Source organism: Crassostrea angulata, chromosome 2 (genome assembly GCF_025612915.1).
Source record: "Crassostrea angulata isolate pt1a10 chromosome 2, ASM2561291v2, whole genome shotgun sequence".
Taxonomy (NCBI): Eukaryota; Metazoa; Mollusca; class Bivalvia; order Ostreida; family Ostreidae; genus Magallana; species Magallana angulata.
Window position 1 is genome coordinate 48,657,320 of NC_069112.1, and position 22,492 is coordinate 48,679,811.

At 33.1% G+C, this 22,492-nt stretch overlaps 2 protein-coding genes and 1 pseudogene across 3 annotated transcripts; all 3 read left to right on the plus strand.

Moving 5' to 3' along the window:
* Positions 1 to 3,642: 3,642 nt before the first annotated feature.
* LOC128173820 (uncharacterized) lies at positions 3,643 to 16,667 on the plus strand. Of its 2 annotated transcripts, none has more exons than XM_052839490.1 (2): positions 3,643 to 3,728; positions 14,653 to 16,667. In XM_052839490.1, exon 2 carries the CDS (start codon positions 14,668 to 14,670, stop codon positions 16,282 to 16,284), a length of 1,617 nt encoding a protein of 538 aa, XP_052695450.1. In that variant the 5' UTR covers positions 3,643 to 3,728; positions 14,653 to 14,667; the 3' UTR covers positions 16,285 to 16,667. The 2 variants fall into 2 exon arrangements, with proteins under 2 accessions (XP_052695450.1, XP_052695451.1); XM_052839491.1 differs by lacking the exon at positions 3,643 to 3,728 and adding an exon at positions 13,681 to 13,786.
* Positions 8,122 to 11,200, plus strand: LOC128173821 (transcription intermediary factor 1-beta-like). Its single transcript, XM_052839492.1, has 2 exons — positions 8,122 to 8,169; positions 10,304 to 11,200. Exon 2 carries the CDS (start codon positions 10,326 to 10,328, stop codon positions 11,145 to 11,147), a length of 822 nt encoding a protein of 273 aa, XP_052695452.1. The 5' UTR covers positions 8,122 to 8,169; positions 10,304 to 10,325; the 3' UTR covers positions 11,148 to 11,200.
* Positions 16,668 to 20,409: 3,742 nt separating the features above from the next.
* On the plus strand, positions 20,410 to 22,359 carry LOC128174441 (putative ATP-dependent DNA helicase Q1; annotated as a pseudogene).
* The last annotated feature ends 133 nt before the right edge of the window (positions 22,360 to 22,492 follow it).

The window sequence follows — 22,492 nt, forward strand, 5'->3', positions numbered from 1 at the left end:
TTGTTTATAGTGTAAATGGCATGGTGTGAGTCAAACAGATGTTTTCATTCTGTAAGCACGACTGAAATGGGTTTCCAAATCAAGCTGCACAGCGTTTTATTCAAAAATCTTGATCATTTACTGTTCTTAATTGCAAATTTTAGGTATGAATGGGTCTTGACTCCATCCTAAAAGTAAAATTAAAAGAGAATCTGAAGTAGCGAATAGGGAAATTCAATCTCTGGCAGCAAAATCTGAAATGGAAATAAATGGAATAATTCAAAACAGCAAAGGCACCATTGAATCTGCTGATGCCAAGGTCATTATGAGTTATGACTCACAAAACATTAAGTTTAGGTACATGTATGGTCTTGAAGAAAATGGGACTGTTTTGTCCAAAATTTCAACCTGCTTTGATAGATGAAATCCAGCTTCAAAATGCTTTTGAAAAATTTTAATTGCAAAAAATTTATGCACAAGGTAAAGCACCAAACTCACATAAAATGATGAAAAATCCCGCTATCGCGAACATCATTCAGAGTCCTTTTGAGCGCAGTTCATGTCTTTGGAGAATAGCTTGTGGCGGTACTGAGAATATATGGGCAAGTAGAAACAACAGCCAACTTTATGAAATAAACAACAAGAGTGGAGCTAAGGGCTCTAAAGGCCAAACTCGGCCCCATCTCAGAAATGAATCATATTTTTCTGTTATGTGTTGTTATGGATTTCTAAAAAAAAAAGTAGCAAATTGTTCGGAAAAGTCAATTTTGTGGTCACAAAAACTGACCAAAAAGGAAAGACATAAAATTATAAACGCAATCAAAAAAAAGTTCTAAAATCATCGGATGCCACATCTTTTTTTAAACTATATGAGTCTTGAAATGATAAATTTATGGATGGATTAAAAAGAAATGATTTGCTCTGCCCAGTTTTTTACCTAATGGATTACAAAATATTAATTTTTGTATATACTTGATGGACTCTAAATGCGGAAGAAAATTTTAGAAACCTTGGTCGAATTGAACATCATTCAAAGTCCTTGCGGAAGTAAACCAGGGTCAAAGCTTTGAAAAATAGTGTGTGGGAGAAAAGAGAAAATATCGATATGTGGGGATGATGGTGAAATAACTCCAAAAACAAATCGAGAATCATTTTAAAAAACTTTCCAAACTCCGGGTAATGTCATTGGACTTGCATTTGACGTACACCAAGAGCTTGTGTTAGTAGTTGTTTAGAGTGATCCTGAAATCTACAAAATTGTATATGACAGAGTCTTAGCACTTTTTAATATCCATAGCCGGCTTCCAAGAGGTCGCTGGTTAGCATATGCGTTCAATGGATAGAAAACGAAGTAAAGTTGTAAGATACTCAGGAATAACAATTACTCAGATAATTGAGAATAGCAATCAGGGTAAATCTTTGCTTTCTGTTGATAAATCTTTGCTCCACCTGAATGAGAATGATAATAGAGATACAGACTGTGACGGTAACTTTATCCGTTATATTGAGTGTCCATGTACTGGGGGCACCATTGTCAATACTGACAAAAATCTGGTAGTAGGAAAACTAACTACTTGAGGAATTCATTGTATAAAATACTTCGCGTAAATATTACAATGTAACTCAAGCGTACGATATTAAAATTTCATATCATGTCTAGGTCTGTGTTTGTTCTAAATGCTTAATTAATATATTTATGATTTCTTTGGCATTCACGAGGTTTTGAAAGAAGCACAGGGGTCAAGCCAGTTTTAACATTAATTTCAATGTAACCATAAATAAAGAGAGGGGTCGAACTCTGACCTAGCTAAAAAAAAAACTACCAGCTAAATGCTACTGGTAAATGTCCGAGTAAAAATAAACTGGCGACTTCGAGAGAATAATGACGTGTATCTCCGCTAATTTAAGACCCATCAACTTGAATTTCGGCTTCAGTGTATCTTAGACATTCGTTTTCTGAAAAATACATGCATATTGCAAGTGTTGTAAAAAAAATTGTTTTATTAGGCTTTTGATGCGAGCTGGTAGTTTTTTTCATCTGGGTCAGAGTTCGACCCCTTTCTTTATTTATGGTTACATTGAAATTAATGTTAAAACGGGCTTGGCCCCTGTTGAAAGAAGCAAAGTTTATGTATTATCAACTGTTACAAGGGATACAAGGAAAGTGAGCTTGAACTGTAACAATACCCAGTAGTTTTTTTTCTCCGTATAACTACATGGTTTTTAAAAAAAATAATAAATAATGCTATGTTTACGCATTTTTGGTTTGAGAATGTTTGAAATATAGCCTCAATATGTATCGTGCAGCTTCTACGTAATTTCTTTTATGTACGGATCTGATCCGGGTACAAATCATACTCAGCTTGGCTTGAAGATGCAAATGTCCTTTTGATTATATCTAAATAAAAAAAATAACAAAACAAAGTCACCTTTTTAACAATGTTACCTATACGTATAATTAATATATCAGACTTCCACGTCTCTTTGAAAATAGACTGAAAAACAAATTAAGGTCACGAAACCTAATAAAACAAACAACACAAATGGAGTTATTAGCGTAGAAGTATGCATACACGTATTTTATATGGTCTTCATTTTGGATTCAAGTAAATAGAGAAAAAACTTTAGAGTTGAACATTGTTAATTGATCTTTAAAGTGAGTAACCCAGATGTTCTGATAATAAATGCATAATGCTAGCAAATTTCATCGCGAGTATTAGTTTATATAAACTATTGGTTACACAACACTCATTCTCTACCGGTACCGTTACTGAGCTTGTTTTCAGTATCACCAAAAAAAATTAAGAGATGGTGTTAAATAACGAGGACTGTCTTGTTAAAGACGATCAGACAGATGGTGTATGCTTGAAAGGCTTCAAATTAAAATTTATCATTCTTTTAGACAAACAGCCAACTTTGCAAGAAGTTCATTTATATTTCTAAAAAAAATAAATGGATTTAAAACATCAAAATAACTAATCAATACCTATTTGAGAAGATATTCCTATATAAAAGGTGTATTTTAACTCCTTTTTGGACCCCAAGTCTGAACGTATGAATTCGTGTTCTTACAGGTTTAAATAGTTTAAAAATGTTAATTGCGGAAAAAATGGATCAAACATAAGCAAACGTAGAATAGGCATCAAAGAGCAGATGACAATACTTAGCTATAGCTTGTAAATCAGCAAAGACTGCGTCAGAGTCTGCAGTTGGACACATTTGTGACGTCCTAAAGCTGGATAACGACGGATATAGACGAGCGTCGGCTTATCTAAGTGAGGTAACACTGAGGTTTGACATTTGTTTTAGCTAAACCATAAATCCTGAGTTTTAAGTAAGAATTTTAATAACTGCCATGCTTTAAAAAAGGCTTTACGGTTCATTGCATTCATCGTTTGAATTGTATGTTTTTAAAGCGTGCATTTATATTTCATCTAAAAAGGCATGTCACATGTAATTGTATATAATACAAATACTACCTGCACTATCTAAATCTTTCACTTTAAATCTGTTTGGTACACGTGCAGTAATTCTGATTGTGAAGGTAGATATTTAAACTAGATTGCAATATAGGACAGCACACAGTCGATATTACTAAAATAGCTCAGTTTTACCCTACAAGGACCTTGACATTTAAAAGAGGGTCTTTGTTACGATCGAGTCGGACATCTTTGTTGTGGCAATACAAAACGAAAGTACTTCATACAAAATATATAGATACATGATTGAAGAAATCAAGATTGATCAAAGTAAGTGCGCTTGTTATTATATCGTCAATTCAACTAATGTTTCTGGACAAAATAATATCAGAGAAAATTATTTTGTATTTTTGTCAACAGTAAGCACCTAGTTTTAATGATAAATAAAATTTATACCTAGGAATCAATAAACCTAAAATGCAATCTTAATTTTGTTGTATATTGTCACAGAAAAAAAGGACAGAGGAATCTTTCTTTATTTTGCAACTAGTTTAAAATAAACTACCTTGGCGGATGTAGACTGAGATTCTGCTGGGCATGATATCTGGTATCCAACACTCTTTCTTATTATCTTTATTTAAAAGATTGGACCATAGAAGGCAATATAATTGACTTTAAAACATTAGTGACTATATTTATATAGTGTTATAATTTCAACATTATGTAGTGCTGCTGTATTTATCTAACATACATACATGTATTTACTGGGTATTAAACTAAAAAAAATAATTACAAAACAAATTTATTGCATTCTTAGTTTGCAAGTCTAAATTTAATTGGTTGATTAACGCTAAACACTCGTAAATAACAATCCGCGATCTGTCCAACAGGAAACATAACTAACTTGTGGAACTTATACATTCCTATATTATTTATGTACAATTGCTTTAGAGATTTAATGTAATTACATGTTAGAATAGGTGTAACTTATTTCATTTTAAAAGGTATCAACTGAATAGCCCAAATATTATTTAAAATAAAATCAATAGTTGAACGTCTTCTATAGAAAAAATTGAATAGATTTTAATACATCGTTTTTGTCATTATTTTGTACCTTTTTATTCATTATAATTGTTTCAGCATCAAAGTGCCAGCATGGCTTCCTCTCAAGGACAGGACGTCGTCGTCTGTCAGTTGTGTCCCAATCCCGTAGAACACCATTGTAACCTTTGTCATGTTGACCTTTGCTCTCCCTGCACTCTTAAGCACTTGGCGGACAAAAAAAATAGACATGAAATTGTCGAGTTCATCAACAGAAAGGAAGGACCTGCTTTACCTGAGTGCGACATACACAAGAAAAAGCGATGTGAAATGTACTGCAGAGAATGCTGTAAACCAACGTGTGCATTGTGCGTCACAACTTCTCACAAAAAACACGACTTTACTGACATTGGAGAAATAATTGAGAATAAAAAACAACAAATAATTACTGATTTGGCAGAGCTTGAACATGTCATTGTTCCAAAATACAGAAATTTTACACGAGATTTTCCGTCTGCAGAATTTGATCAAGCTATCACTGCCATACAAGACCAAGAGGATAAGATATGCAATTTGGCCCGTGTGATTGGCAGCAAATTGCGGGACAAAGTTACAAAACAAAAACGAGATTCTAAGCAGGAATACAAAGAATTGCAAACATTGGCAATGGAAGCTGAAAAAGAATTGAATAAAAAAATTCAGAACAACAATGAGGTTATTAAAGCTGACGATGCTACGGCCATTATGAGTTATACATCGAGAAACGAGGAATTTAGAGATGGAATGGAAATAAGCGATCTGTCTTGCGCGAATTTCGTCCCTGTTCTGGTTAAAGAGAACCAGATTCTAGATATGTTTGGAAAGCTTCAACTTTGCGATTCAGGTACAGAGGTAATGAGACGATATACAAGAAGAAAACTTCTTTTAAACCTCTCTCATAGTTAATGATGAAAATTTTAACATACTTATTGGCGACAAATCGAACAACTTAGTACATATCATAGACTGCGACGGTTACTTTATTTGTTATATTGAATGTTTATGTACTGGAAGCATTAGTATTGACACTGACCACAAGCTGGTCGTTGGGGAAGAAAAAAGTGGGAAAATTCGAATAATCAAATATTTCGAGTAATGCATTCAATGCAGATTCACAAACTCATTATTTAGATATTTGATTTTTAAAATAACATCAAATAATTTTCACCAGCGATGTGATTAAATTGCAGGGCAGCATACAGTTTCTCTTTGTCGAAATTGTTATTGAGATTTGAATAGATATAGGAAAGTGCATACTTGTGTTCAGTCCTCGCATAATTATTCACGTAGTGAAAAAATTATGATAATTTTGTGTAATGTGTATAATAATTCAAATTAAATCAAATATATGATGATAGAATCTTTGCATTCGAGGACAACGGAGTTTGTCTTATAAAAACTGTTTAAACAGTGTTTAGTTATAATAGATTAATTTATTATCTGTATTCAGATTTGAAAGTGTTTTATTGAACTGCCGGTAAATAGACTGGGATCTATTAGACCACCGGTCAATAGACTGTGATCTATTTGACCGGCAACGTATTTTAGAAAATGTGAAATTGCTTCGAGAATAAAAGATAACGTTATTATATTTATTTTACTATTGTTCTTAAAATTTATCCTCATGGTATGAAAACCTTCTGTAATTTATAATTGTAAACACAAAATACTAAAAAACGGAACTAAGTATTAAAACAATTATTTAATGCCTGAACAGTCAATAGACCCGAATTTTTTCCCTTGGTGCAGGGAACGGCTCTGTATATGATCTACTGCCCTCGGGCGTTGAGCTGCACCTCGGGAAAAATATTCGGGTCTATCGACTGCTCAAGCATTAAATAATTGTTTACGAGTTACCTTTTGTAATCATTTTTAATCTTTTGTATAATCTAATTTGTAATGTGCTAACATTTAATTTCAAATTAATTTCATATAATATCTCAAGGAACCTGTTGCGAGATTTAAACTCATTAAAGCTCTTGCGCATTAAAAAAAACACACAGACGGAGACATATATAACAAACTTAATTTACCCAGGGAAAGAAGAAAAATTGGTGCTTCAAGGTAAAAATACATTTTTTTTAAAAAATAAGTTAATGTCTACAAAAACATATTTATTTACAAATATTTCCATTTGCAAATATGTTTTTTATATGAACCTATAGAAAAGCGAAAACGTTCAACTCTGTATGAACTTCTTCATGACGTCACAATGATCATATCACGCGTATATTGCTTGTCGCTTGGGTTATTGTAAAATCTTGGTAATTCTAACAGTTCTGAACGACTTGTTTTGTTTTCAGACGTAAATATAAGTAATAAACAGCAATGTTAAAATGTTCGCCGGTATTATGAAGTTGGTTGGTACGTGATGAAATCTACTAAGAAGGCCTTCGGGCTTAAAAGGAATTGGTCATATGACTAACCAACATCCTATCCCGGTGAACGTTTTAAATTGCTGGTTTTTAAATTAAGTTTATGCAGGTTTATCATTTTATTACATACTGTTCTAAGACAAACTCTATTCAAAAATTTGTACCTATTTACGCAACCATTTAATATTGCGTCCAAAATAGTGACGTTACATTGCAACGGTGAGAACTTGTGCTTGAAAAAAACTGGCCCTCGGCTAGTATGACAATAATTTTCATCATACTTTCATGTTAAATACTGAAATCTGATGATACGTCCTATTACAATCAGCGTTAGCACCACACTTGGCAACTGGTTATACAAGTAATTGTCACATGCGCGTAAATTATGCGTGTACTTTTCGCCGTAGAAATCACATCATTACTATATAAAAACAGTAAAATTTTCTCTAAAATTAAGACACTCAGTGAAATAGAGTATAAGATAAAGTATATAGTATTGACATGCCTCGACATCCCTCGAAAACCAATGTCATCTTCAGTTTCGCGGCGGTTGACAATGGTTTTTTCTCAGGGTATCAATTTCAACCGTTACCTTTTCAAACAGGCACTATTTATATAAATGAAATACAGACACATATTTCGGCATTATGCAAACATAATATTTCAGATTCCATTACATGTTTTTCAAGCTTTCCCAGATGAAGGAATATGTACGTATGTTTTTTCTGATGTGACACAGACATGAAACATCTGTTCTGAAACAAAAGACAAGTATCATAATGATAGACGCGCAAACCAAGATACATATAGTTATCATTTTGGCTATGGTAAATACTGCCGTCTGTTCTTGGCGTCAGTCTCTTTGTCCACTGTCAGTTGTATCTGGTTTGATTTTTATTTCTTTGGTGGTTCACGAAGATATAAAGGTATGAAGAACGCTGCATAGGAACTAAGCACTTCAAACTAGCTCTTCCTTATTTTGATCAGTGTTTTAAAAACCTGAAACCGGTCGTGCTCTCAATGTCGTTACAATTCGTTAGATCACAAAATATTTTTATAAGTTCTCCTAACGTCAGTTTAAACATAATTTTCTTATGCACAAAACAGAACTGGATAATGCAGCAGGCGTTCCGTATTCAAACTTTCTCTATGTCTGGTTGATTCTAAATAAAAATTCTATACAAATCTGGGACATTGATCAATAATTCATTCAACGCCTGACTTAAATTCACCTCAAATCATTAATTTCATTATTCTTCAATCTACAAGAAACGAATGGAAATTTTTTAAAAGTAACTGTTCCGAGTGTTTTCATGGTAAGCATGTTTTCTCATTGTTAAGAAAATATACAAATGTTGTCTATAAGCTCGTTGTTTATTGCAGTTTTTACAAAAGAGTATTGGAGGACAGCGCATTATTTACTCCTACATTTTTTATTAAATGTTTGAATAATGTCAATATCGATGAAAGACACATATATACAGGTAGCTAGTAACAGGCGAAGGGTAGGTACCCCTCCTCCTCAAGTTTTAGACCTACCGGTATTTTGGTTTTATCTTTATATATTGATTTTTGGGAACAGGTTTAAATATATAAAGGCACTTCACTTTTAGATCTAACTAACTACACAATCTAATTATATGAGACAGAGCGATAACCGTGCCTTCCATTCCCAGGGATGAAGATTTTGATGATCAAATCAAAGATTTGAGTGTGTTATTTTCAGTAATACTAACGATGTCTAACGGTACATTTTATTTTCACGTTACCCTTACACCCCCCAAAAAAATCAACCGAAACTATTCCACAATATCCTCTCACAGACACACCAAGGCATAATATCTCTTGCATGCGGGTCCTGTAAAAGATTCATTCGCAAATGGACTGTTTTTCCCCAAATTCTAGTTGAAAAATTCCCAAACAACTGATTCGTATTGTGTTTAAAGCAGGACAGATAGAATGATGGTTTGTAACTACGCTTAGTGAGACATCCTTATAGATGTCAATCCAAATATATGATTGTTCCGTGAAGTGTGGTTTATTTTGATGAAAACATTAATTTAATGATTAAACATGTAATATGCAAAAAAACCCCAAAAACCTGTATTGAATTTGGTGTTTTTTTGCTAACTTGCGTTGCGTCACATTTGAAAAACTATTTTCTCAAAAAAGCAGTTTTTCTTTGAAAAATAAAATTCCTAATTGAAAGGAATAGTACCAAAAAAGGTCAATTAAGTAATGACAGTTCTTCAGTTAAATACTTCTGTACATTACACATGCATATGTCATGTTCATGTATATACGTGTATAAAATATACTAAAGGTTCCTTAACTCAGATTGAATGACTATTAAAACTATTTCTTTTAAAGAAGTGAACGACAAACAAGTTTTTCTGCTTCAGTAAATCCAGATCAGTTTTCAGAGTAAGTTATCACATTACAAACTTACATTGCAAATGAAGTTTTTCAAGCATCACTAATGGGTATGGAAAAAAAATGCTTCTCCACTTGAATTAAGTAGGAATTTGGAGACATATGAAAACGTTAAATATTTATTAAAAAAGAAAATTAATAAACAAAAAAAGATAAATGTACCAATACAAAAAATATCACATAAGTGTCAATTACACACTTTGTTTCAAGTTAGAGGATTCTACATACCAAATGATTAATAATGACTACTTAACAACCTAACCTAAATAAATTAATAATACTTTTTTGTTGAAATCTACGTTTGTTTGAAAACGTGAAAGAAAATGCATGACACACTAATTTTGTACATGTACCTTTTATTGCACTTATTCATTTAACTTTGAAATGATTATTTTTCAATTACCAATCGATGATTTGTTTCTCTCTCTCTCTCTCTCTCTCTCTCTCTCTCTCTCTCTCTCTCTCTCTCTCTCTCTCTCTCTTGTTATTTTTTTGAATCCTCTTTATGAAAGTTGACCTGTTGTTTTATTTTGAAAGATCTTTAAAATACCCTGATTGGTTGAAACTGATAAAAAAAATTCCAATAAAAAATGATAACGCAAAGGGCTTATGCCAAGATTGCACTTCACAATTAGGTCACATTTGGAGGGGGAAAATTGTTTGAGCCTCAGATTAGCCACGCTAAACATCATTCGAATCACGCTTGCCCTTTTCCGTAACCGATATTTGCGGTTACGGAAATGACCGAGTTGTTACAATTGGTTAAACATTAGCTCACTTATTATAGTATCTGCCATATATATGCACTCTGTAATCTTCGATAGCATATTTTGTCTGTTGAAAAACGAAACCAGTTTTTCAAATTCAATCAAATCAAGAGAACAAATACGAATAGTTCATTGCACATAATTTACTATACGTCTAGACTAAAATTTGATATATTGCCGAAAATGATATGAATAGTTGTGCGAAAATACTGTAACTGCTAACTTCACTGAGCTTTTTTTCTATTTACAGTATTTCTATACAAAGAATAGTAATGGCAAGAAACCAAGCACAGGGCATCGTCGTCTGCCAGATGTGTCCAAATCCCGTGGAAAATCATTGTAACCTTTGTCATGTTGACCTTTGTTCTTCATGCATTCTAGAGCACATGAAAGACAAGACCAAGAGACACGAAATTGTCGAGTTCATCAACAGAAAGAAAGGATATGTTCTACCTGAATGCAACTTACACAAGAAAACGCATTGTGAAATGTTCTGCAGAGATTGCCGTATACCAACTTGTGTATTTTGTGTTACAACTATTCACAAAAAACATGACATTAAAGGTCTTAGAGAAATTATCGAGAACAGAAAACAACAAATAGTTGGCGATTTAAAAGAACTGGAAGATGTCATTGTTCCAGCATACAAAAACGTCACAACGGATTTATCTTCTGCTGAATTAGATAAAGTCCTCACTGCCATACAGGATCACGAAGATGAAATGTGCAGGATGGCCCATGATATTGGCAACCAAATGCGGGATGAGGTTATCAAGCAAAAACGAACATCTGAGCAGCAGAACAGAGAAACGTTGTCTATGGCAGCAATACTTGAAAAGGAACTGCATAAAATTATCAACACCAGCAAAAGCATTCTAAAATCATCTGATGCCACATCATATCTGAACTATGAGTCCAGGAATGAAAAATTTCGGAATGGGTTAAAAAAGAATGACTTGCCCTGTCCAATTTTTCTTTCCTGGTCGGATTACACAAGAGCAGTTTCTGGGTATTTTTGGAGGACTAAAAATGTCAAAGAAAATACTAGAAACCCCGGTCAATTTAGGTATCATTCAAAGCCCTTGCGGAAGTAATCGGGGATCGAAACTATGGAACGTAGTGTGTGATGAAAAAGATAAGATATGGATATGCGGATATGACGGTAAAATAAGTCAAATAAACAAATTAGGAAACATTTTAAAAACTTTCGAAACTCCTGGTAATGTCATTGGACTTGCATTTAACGTACACCACGAAATAGTGCTTATAACTGGTTGGTATGATACAAAAATCAACAAAATTGAATGTGACAGAGTCGTGGCACTTTTAAATCTCCAGAGCTGGCTTCCAAGAGGTCTCTGTCATACAGCAATTGACGATTTTCTGGTTAGCATGCGTTCAATGGATACAAAACGAAGTAATACTCAGGAATAGCAATTACTCAGATAATTTAGAATAGCAATCAGGGTAAATCTTTGCTTTCTGTCGATGATAACTCTTTACTCCACCTGACTGAGAATGGCAATAGAGATATTTGTGTGGCTGACTATGCTGGGAAGGCAGTCGTTGTGATGGATGGATCTTGAATCTGCGATTTAAGTACAGAGGCCACGATCTGTCAGAACAATTAAAGTACAAAATGTTCAATCCTAATGCGATTATCAGTGATATGAATCACTACCTTCTTATTTCTGATAAATGGAACAATTGTGTACATATCATAGACTGTGACGGTAATTTTATACGTTATATTGAGTGCCCATGCACTGGGGGCATCAGTGTCAATACTGACCAAAATCTAGTTGTAGGAGAACTATCTACTGGAGGAATTCATGTTATCAAATACTTCGCGTAAATATTACAATGTTACTCAAGCGTGCGATATTAAGATTTCATATCATGACTAGGTTGTATTTGTTCTACATGCCTGATAAATATATTGAAACACATTTATGATTCCTTTTGTGATTAATGAGGTTTTGAATGAAGCAAAATGTATGTATAATCAAATTGTTACAAGGGATACCAGGAAAATGAGTTTGAACTTTTAACAATACCCGGTAGTTTTTTTCTCAGTATAGCTATATGGTTTTTTAATAATATTAATGCTATGTTTACGCATTTCTTTTGGTTTTAGAAAGTCTAAAATATAGCCTCAATATGTTATTTTGCAACTACTTCGTAATTCATTTTATGTGCGGATCGGATCCGGGTACAAATTATACTCAGCTTGGCTTAATATTGAAGATGCAAATGTCCTTTTGATTATATCTAAATAAAAAGATGAAGATATAATATAATTTCAACAATAGGCTTGCAGACCACTAATCAAAATATTCTCCTTAACTTATGATAACAGGGAATATCATAAAAATCAACAACAAATTACAAAACAAAGTCACCTTTTTAACAATGTAACCTATACGTGTAATTAAGATATCAGACTTCCAAGTCTCTTTGAAAATAGACGGAAAACATTAACTTAAGGTCACGAAACCTAATAAAACAAACAGAACAAATGGAGTTATTAGCGTAGAAGTATGCATACACGTATTTTATATGGTCTTTATTTTGGATTCAAGTAAATAGAGAACAGACTTTACAGTTAAACATTGTTAATTGATCTTTAAAGTGAGTTAACCAAATGTTATGATAATAAAAACATAATGCTAGCAAATTTCATCGCTCATCGCGATTTTTAGTTTAGATAAGTTATTGGCTACACAACATTCATTCTTTACTGTTACTGAGCTTGTTTTCAGTATCACAAAAAAATTAAGAGATGGTGTTAAATAACGAGGACTATCTAGTTAAAGACGATCAGACAGATGGTGTATGCTTGGGAGGCTTCAAATGGAAATTTAGCATTGTTGTAGACAAAAAGCCAACTTTGCAAGAAGCACATTTATATTTCTAAAAAAATTAAATGGATTTAAAAAATCAAAATAACTAATCAATACCTATTTGAGAAGATATTCTTATATAAAAGGTGTATTTTAACTCCTTTTTTGGACCCCAAATCTGAACCTATGAATTCGTGTTCTCACAGGTTTAAATAGTTTAAAAATGTTAAGTGCGGAAAAAATGGATCAAACATAAGCAAACGTAGAATAAACATCAAAGATTCAGATGACAATACTTAGCTTGTAAATCAGCAAAGACTGCGTCAGAGTCTGCAGTTGGACCCATTTGTGACGTCCTAAAGCTGGATAACGACGGATATAGACGAGCATCGACTTAATCTCAGTGAGGTTTGACATTTGTTTTAGCTAAACCATAAATCCTGGGGTTTTTAGACTGCGTTTTAAGTAAGAATTTTAATAACTGTCATGCTTTAAAAAAAGCTTTTCGGTTCATTGCATTCATCGTTGGAATTGTATGTTTTTAGAGCCTGCATTTATATTTCATCTAATAAGGCATGTCAGGTGTAATTGTATATAAATCATATACTACCTGTACTATCTAAATCTTTCACTTTAAATCTGTTTGGTACAAGTGCAGTAATTCTGATTGTGAAGGTAGATATTTAAACTTGATTGCAATATAGGACAACACACAGTCGATATTACTAAAATAGCTCAGTTTTACCCTACAAGGGCCTTGACATTTAAAAGAGGGTCTTTGTTACGATCGAGTCGGACATCTTTGTTGTGGCAATACAAAACGAAAGTACTACATTTATGTACATACAAAATATATAGATACATGATTGAAGAAACCAAGATTGATCAAAGTAAGTGCGCTTGTTATTATATCGTCAATTCAACTAATATTTCTGGACAAAATGATATCAGAGAAAATTATTTTGTATTTTTGTCAATAGTAAGCACCTATTTTTAATGATAAATGAAATTTATACCTAGGAATCAATAAACCTAAAATGCAATCTTAATTTGGTTGTATATTGTCACAGAATAAAGGACAGAGGTATCTTTCTTTATTTTGCAACTAGTTTAAAATAAACTACCTTGGCGGATCTAGACTGCTATTCTGCTGGGCATGATATCTGGTATCCAACGCTCTTTCTTATTATCTTTATTTAAAAGATTGTACCTTAGTGCGCAATATAATTGACTTTTACAACATTAGTGAGTATATTTATATAGTGTTAAATTTTTCAACATTCTGTAACGCTGCTCTATTTATCTAAAATACATATTTACTGGATATGAAAATCAAAATCAGCGACAAATTACAAAACAAAACCTTACTACCATCCTTAGTTTATTAGTCTAGATACCTGTATAAGGAACTTTTTAAAAAATCAACAGAGAAAATGTTGTAACCATAAATACTAATGCAAGGTTGATTAATGCTAAACAGCCTGCGATCAAATCTGTACGACAAGAAACATAACAAACTTGCAGAATTAATACATTTATATGTTAAGTACTAACTTTTTGAGAATCAATGCAATTACATGTAAATATAGGTTTCACGTATTTCATTTTACTTGGTATCAACTGGATAGTTTAAATCTTATTTGAAATAAAAATAAATAGTTGCACATTTTATATAGAAAATTTGAATAGTAGTTTATTGTCATCGTTTCATACATTTTCCTTTATACTTGTGTTTTATAATATATAACTGTTTCAGAATCAAAGTACAGTCATGGCTTCCACACAAGGACAGGATGTCGTTCTCTGTCAACTGTGTACCAATCCTGTAGAACACCATTGTAACCTTTGTCGTGTTGACCTTTGCTCTCCCTGTATACTAAAGCACCTAGCGGACAAAACAAACAGACATGAAATTGTAGAGTTCATCAACAGAAAGGAAGGACCTGTTTTACCTGAGTGCGACACACACAAGAAAAACCGATGTGAAATGTACTGTAGAGAATGCTGTAAACCAACGTGTGCATTGTGCGTCACAACTTCACACAAAAAACACGACATTACTGACATTGGAGAAATAATTGAGAATAAAAAACAACAAATATTCGCTGATATGACAGAGCTTGAAAATTTCATTGTTCCAAAATACAGAAACTTTACACCAGCTTTTCCGTCTGCAGAATTTGACAAAGCTATCACTGCCATACAAGACCAAGAGGATAGGATATGCAATTTGGCCCGTGGTATTGGCAGCAAATTGCGGGATGAAGTTACACAACAAAAACGAAAATCTGAGCAGGAATACAAAGAATTCCAAACATTGGCAATGGAAACTGAAATAGAATTGAATAAAATAATTCAGAACAACAATGAGGTTATTAAAGCTGGCGATGCTACGGCCATTATGAGTTATAAATCGAGAAACGAGAAATTTAGAGATGGAATGAAAAAAAGCGATCTGTCTTGCCCGAATTTCGTCCCTGTTCTGGTTAAAGAGAACCAGATTCTGGATATGTTTGGAAAGCTTCAACTGAAAAATAGCAATGTCTCCGACAAACAACAAAGTGTGCTACAATTGATGGAAACTCCTGTCACCTTAAAAGAAATTCAAAGTCCTTATGGAAATAAATCAGAACTTTGGAGAATAACGTGCGAAGGAACAGGAAAACTCTGGGTTAGTGGAAACAATGGAACAATTAATCAAATAGACTGGGATGGATCTATTTTGAAAACAATAAACCTTTCGAAAAATGCAGTAGGGTTATCTCTTAATGTTCAGCAAGAAATTGTATTCATTAAGGGTTGGGAAGACACAAAGGTTTTCAAGTATAAGAATAACAATGTAGTGACACTTTTGGAACTTTCTAACTGGCGACCAAGAGGACTTTGTCATACAATAAATGGCAATCTCTTGATAAGCATGCGCTCTTTGGATGAAGCACAAAGTAGAGTGGTGAGGTATTCAGGATCTACAGAGTGTCAGGTGATTATGAATGACAAACGGGGGAAACCATTGTTTTCTGTTCATTCTCGAACGGTGCTTCATCTGATTGAAAATGGCAATGGAGATATTTGTGTAGCCGACTATGCCGGGAATGCTGTCGTGGTGGTGAATTCTTCTGGAATTTTACGATTTCGTTATGGAGGCAATAAGATCACAAAAAAGAAGAACAAAACATTTGAACCTCTCAATATTGTTAATGACAAACAATGCCACATACTTATTCATAATCAATTAAATAATAATGTCCACATCATAGACTGTGATGGTAACTTTATCCGGTATATCAAGTATCCGTGTAATGGAGGCATCAGTGTCGATACTGATCACAATCTTGTCGTTGGAGAATCAGTTACTGGGAAAATTCGAATCACCAAATACCTTGAATAGATTGTCTGCAGTAACTTAAACATAAAAAAATATCATTAGATAGTCCGATTTTTATCCCCTCGCGCAACTTGTTGCGAAGGGGATATAGCATCGCTACCGTGCGTGTGTGTGTTCGTATGTGTGTGTGTATGCATGTATGTGTGTATGTGTGTGTGTATGTGTGTATGTGCACTCCATTTCAATTTTCTAGTAAATTAATAAAAAACCTTCCAATAGAATTTCCTCCACCTTTGCACAAATATACCTCATTGTAAAAGATTAAAACAAATGCAATGTCATATTAATTGGTCAAATTTTTATGCAAAAACTTAGATAAAATTACACCATTGTAAAGGAGGGGGGCATACAATTATGACAAAATTCGTTCAAAACTAAAAATATTTATCATATGTTGCACACTTCTGTAAAATAACAAATAAAAATGCATGTGCCTTTCCAAACCATTAATACTATTACAAATTATTATTTCATTAAATCAATGTCTTAATGAATTTTGTATACGGGTTATCAATCGAAATTTCTGAGTAAGAGTAATCAAACTTCCGGTTCACTTTTTGGTGGTAGGGGATAGTTTTTTTGGTCGAGGAAATGTGAGGCAGATAGTGCTCATATATGTGATTTAATTTTTCAGTGGATTTTTAAATTTGCTAAAATTGGTTTGCATGCAGGGGACACATGGTCCCAACTCTTGAGAATTTTTAAACATTTCAGAATAAAACAAGTACAACTTACATATAGCACTATAAAGAATAGCCAGGGACGGTCTCAAAATTTTCTGAAAAATTGCCCTTTTTTTCACATTTTCACGGGTTCATAACCACGCTCCAGTCCCGAGCAACTGCCATAAACTACCAAAGGATTGGTAGCTTAATGTATACCCATGCAAATAATCACCAATTGATGGGGGGTCAATAACCTTCTTTCCGAGTGACATTTCGTGTTCTGAACCCACCCTACTTTTCAAGCACAAAACCGAAAGTGAAAATTTTGGCCACAGTTTCGCATTTTCATTCCATATCTGATGAAAAGTGCTACCAGTATTAAAGTGTCATATATCAATGAAATTGACATGAGCCCCTCTATCCACAAAATGAATGCAATAAATATTCTACCAATTTATACCCCTCAAATAACCAGCCAAACCCCAGGTTCTCCCTTTATTTCAAAATTTTGACCGGGTCTTTCCTTCGAAACTATCCCCTGCCACCTTTAACTTTTAGATTTTGTTTCTCTCTAACCAAAACACTTTAAAATCAAAAAGTTCATGCAATTCTGAGTAAAACCTTTCAAATTTGGTCTGATTTCATTGAAAAATATAAAAGTTATGGCTGTTTAAGTATTACCCCCTTTCCCGGCTGAATCACCTTAAGGGTGGTATTTACTCAGGGTTTGAGTTCTCAAATTCCAATTGTTAAAAAGTTCAATGTAATGAGTAAAATTTGTTCTAAACACAAAAAGTATTTATGAAATGAATTATTATTGACAAAACATTCAATAGTTTTACTTAATTATGGAATTATGCTCAAACAAAAATTGACTTTTAGCCAAACAGAGGAAATTCGGACTAAATTTTGCAGATTTTGTTTTCTGCTAAAAGTTTTTTGGCAGTAGTCTAATATTAAAAGTTTGGATTTTATATTTAAGTCTACGTAATTTTGCATATTTTCCGATGGTTTTACCTCACTTATTCATTAAAATAATCTCATGGCCCGAATAATAAAAATATTGAAAAATGCTTAAAAACGATAAAAAGACATCATATCTCAAAATTTTGATCATTGACCTCATATAAATTTTATGCCAACAGAATAAGGTCAATATAGGTAGGTCAATATCATAAATGTTTTTGTATTATCATCATTCAATTTTTTGTAAAATTGAATCAAAAATGGGTAGGGATTTGAAAACTGATAGAGGAAATTCAGACTGAATTATTTTTAAAAAATGATGCTGAAATCTTAATGTTGTGTACTTATTTAGTGCCACTACCATTCGTAGACTGTATCTTATTTTTTAAAGTGTTTAATTATTTGTGATATTTTTATAATTAAGAAAATCTCAATTGTAGTGTAAAATTTTATGGGATTTTTCTTGAATTTTCAATAAATATTCAATGGCCATTAACTCAAAAAGTAGGTCATTGACCTACTTTTCTGAAAGTGAAAAATAACAATACAAGCAAAGGTCTATAACACACAATAGATGGTTTTTCATTATCATCAGTGGATTTTTTTTTCATTCTGAGTAAACGTCATCCTTAACCTGTTTCTGTAAGGTTTTTAAGATACATCATGACTTCTTTCAATCCAAAAGACATTTTTTTCTTTAAAAATCAGTTATAACAAGAAACCTTTATCCCTATCTGATGTAAAAAACATTGAAATATTCACATTTAGTAACAACATATAGGAGAATTCAACTCATATGTATCACCTATCCCCCTGCAAATGGGAATAAGAAAAAACACATTATTACTCCTTGCAATCAACTGTTTTGTTTCTAAATGGTACTAACAGGTTTAAAACTCTATTGGAACACAAAAGCAACCTATTTGGAACACAAAACCTTCACTTTCATCTTTTCAAAAGGGACAGGTACCTAGAAAATGGCAATCAGGCATCTTACCCGAGGAGTAATTTCCCAAATATGCTGAACGGATAATGATGATGAAACCTAATATCTCTGTTTATTCTTTAACCAAAACCAAAAGATCTAGATTTATTTGTTATAAAGATTGAAATACACGTTTTTCATACAAAGAAATACCAAATTTGAACATAATGACCACACCCCCATAATGAGGTGGGAATACATGCAAATGACAAATGGTTAAAAAATGCACACAAATTCAATTTTTCTTGGTATATTTTCAATAAAGAAGAAACCAAACATGTGTGTTTTGTTTTAAATGAAAGAAATTTTATGTATGCATGCGATTTTATCAAAAGAAATAAGAAATAAAGGCTATTTTTGGTTGTCGGTGAAGAAAATTGAAGGGGGGTGCTTTTTTGACAATCAGACATTTTAAAATTGTTTATAATGACTTAAAATGTAGATATTAACTATTTAGAATTACATATAATTACATGTTAATTACATGTAGCACATTTAAAATATATATTTAGCCCTAAAATCAACTTTTTGTCAGTTTTAGCTTGAGAAAGAACAATATTTTACAATTTCTTATCAAATCTAAGGGTTTAAAACTTCATAAAACTGCATGGCCGTCAATTAATTTCAAGAAAATTTCATGAAAATGGTACAATATTATTCAGTTAATCCAAATTCAACCCAACATCTTATTTCAATAGGAATAATATGCCTATAAAGGGTTTTAATATAAGGACAAACCCAAAATACTAGAAAATTGCACTTTTTCTAAGGACCATCCCCTGCTTCATTTTGGCCCCTAAATCTCATCACAGGGTTGAGCAATCATAATAATTCAGGCAGTTTCCCATTTTACACACATTGAACATCTTTTCTGTTCCCATGTTGTTAAACTTAAAGCCTATTCAAAATTTGACATTTTCTTGAAGGTGGCAGGTGATAGTTTTTTTTGGTCGAGGAAATGTGAGGCAGATAGTGCTCATATATGTGATTTAATTTTTCAGTGGATTTTTTAATTTGCTAAAATTGGTTTGCATGCAGGGGACACATGGTCCCAACTCTTGAGAATTTTTAAACGTTTCAGAATAAAACAAGTACAACTTTCATATAGCACTATAAAGAATAGCCAGGGACGGTCTCAAAATTTTCTGAAAAATTGCCCTTTTTTTCACATTTTCACGGGTCCATAACCACGCTCCAGTCCCGAGCAACTGCCATAAACTACCATAGGATTGGTAGCTTAATGTATACCCATGCAAATAATCACCAATTGAAGGGGGGTCAATCACCTTTTTTTCGAGTGACATTTCGTGTTCTGAACCCACCCTACTTTTCAAGCACAAAACCGAAAGTGAAAATTTTGGCCACAGTTTCGCATTTTCATTCCATATCTGATCAAAAGTCAATCGTAACTACTCGGCCATTTCCGCTGGCGAAAAATAACCTCGTAAGCAGACAGAAGAAATCCTTCTTAAATCGTTCGCCAGAAGTACATCTGCATATAGTTCCAATAACATGGAGGCGAGACTCGAATTTGCTCGGGCGAAAATTGGGACTCCATTTTTCTCTGAAGGATAAACAGTTGGAGCTGAATTATTTGTGGAGGAAGCAAGATTGTATTAGTGTTTTGGATACGGGAAAAGTATCATATATCAGCTTCAGTCATGGTTGTTGCAGGGGGAGAGGAAAAAAGCCGGCATTGTGATAGTCATTGCCCCATTAACATCCATAATTGTAGATCAGGTGTCCTTTCTGACGCACAAGGGGATAAAAGCGGCATGTCTTAACTTTGAAGGGACTGGCTGTCGTTCCGCTGACGAAGAAGAATCTGCGTCAAAGGTACAGGATATATTCAAATCAATCGAATATTGATAAATAATAATTCCCAGATTGTTGTTTATATATATTATGCTAGAGAAGATAAAGCGTCTTAAAGCCTGTGTTATTTATAACCAAAGTAAACAGTACATGCCTCATAATATTCTTCTTCTATTCCTGAATGAAAAAAAATTATCTTGAATCTAACAACGTCCTACATTACATCAAGCATTTTGTCTGATAATCCTTTTATATACCGCAAGTGTACATATGCAATGATTTATCAACCTAACATATGTACCTAACATATTTTACTTTACTAATTCTAAACACACAAAGTCTAATATTTTACCTGTCAGATACTAACTTGGTTGTTGTTTAATACTTTAAACTAAAGGAAACTTCAGGATCATTTACTTGCAATTTTCTTTAAATTAACGAGATTGCACTTAACTTTGGATCATGGTGGACCATATAACTAAATATTTATATTAAACTAACCATTAACACTCATAAAATGCTTTATATAATGTTGTTTTTAAGCTGGTTACAAAAGATATGCAGTGTATCATAGATTGTGATGTTGAGATCTTGTACAGTCATCCAGAGGCTATTTTTACGAAAAGGATTGGTAGGATTCTTAGGTCCCAAATTTATCAGGAATTTGTGTGTTGTTTAACGATTGACGAGGTTCACATGATCGAGGACTGGTAAGAAATGAAAATAAGCATAATTATAATTGGAAATACATGTATAAAGTAATGTGCAACATAAAGTCATGAATATAATCCTCCCATTCAAGTCACACATTGCATGTTAAGTGGTAAAACCTGTCTCTTTATAAATATACACACGTCTGGAACATTTCAAAATTGAAGATATATTTTACAGGGGAGAAGAATTTAGACCAGAGTTCAAAAACTCGGTGAACTCACTTGTTTATTTCCAAATGCGGCACATCTTTCTCTTACTGCAACAGCTACAGAGTCTTCAATAGAAAATCTTGGCAAAGTGCTCCAACATACAAATCCGGTAGTTATTAAAGCTAAACCAGACAGACCAAATATTTTCCTTGAAAAGGTTATGCGCCCACCTAATAATGACAAAGTGAAAAAATTAGACACAATCATTGAACCACTGTATAAAGAATTGAAGGAAAAAAGGAACATTTCCCTGTGACTATAGTTTATGTTGAAAACTTGGAATCTTTAGGTTACTTTTACCAATATGTTAAATCAGAATTGAAAGATAATCAATATAAAGGTGAACATGTACCAGAAAACAGAATATTCGCTCAATTCCATAAAGACTACACGGAGGCAATGAAAACCCATGTCATAACCGAGCTAAAGAAGGAAAACCCAACATTACGTTTAGTGTTTGCTACGGTTGCACTTGGGACGGGCTTAGATGCCAGATGTGTTACAAGAATAATACACTGTAGACCTCCTACAACAATTGAGAAATATCTCGAAGAAATCGGAAGAGCCGGCAGATCTGGAGACAAGTGTGTTGCATTATTATATATTAACAATAATGACATTGCAAAAAAACAGAAAAGGTCTAAGTGAGGAAATAATTCAATACTGCACAAATTCTGAAAATGCCTAAGACTCCAAATCTTACAGTATTTTGGGTTTGAAGAGTCTTCATACACGGGGCCAGCAGAGGACTGTTGCAGCAATTGCAGGGCTAATAGTTTACAGTGAACTTGTTGGCAAGGTAGGGTAAAAATTACATGAGTATTCTATGCTAGTATGGTACATGTACCAGTAAACAT

Bases quoted from the DNA above. Each gene is read 5' to 3' on its own strand.
- LOC128173820 (XM_052839490.1), top strand. From the start codon at position 14,668: ATGGCTTCCACACAAGGACAGGATGTCGTTCTCTGTCAACTGTGTACC.
- LOC128173821 (XM_052839492.1), top strand. From the start codon at position 10,326: ATGGCAAGAAACCAAGCACAGGGCATCGTCGTCTGCCAGATGTGTCCA.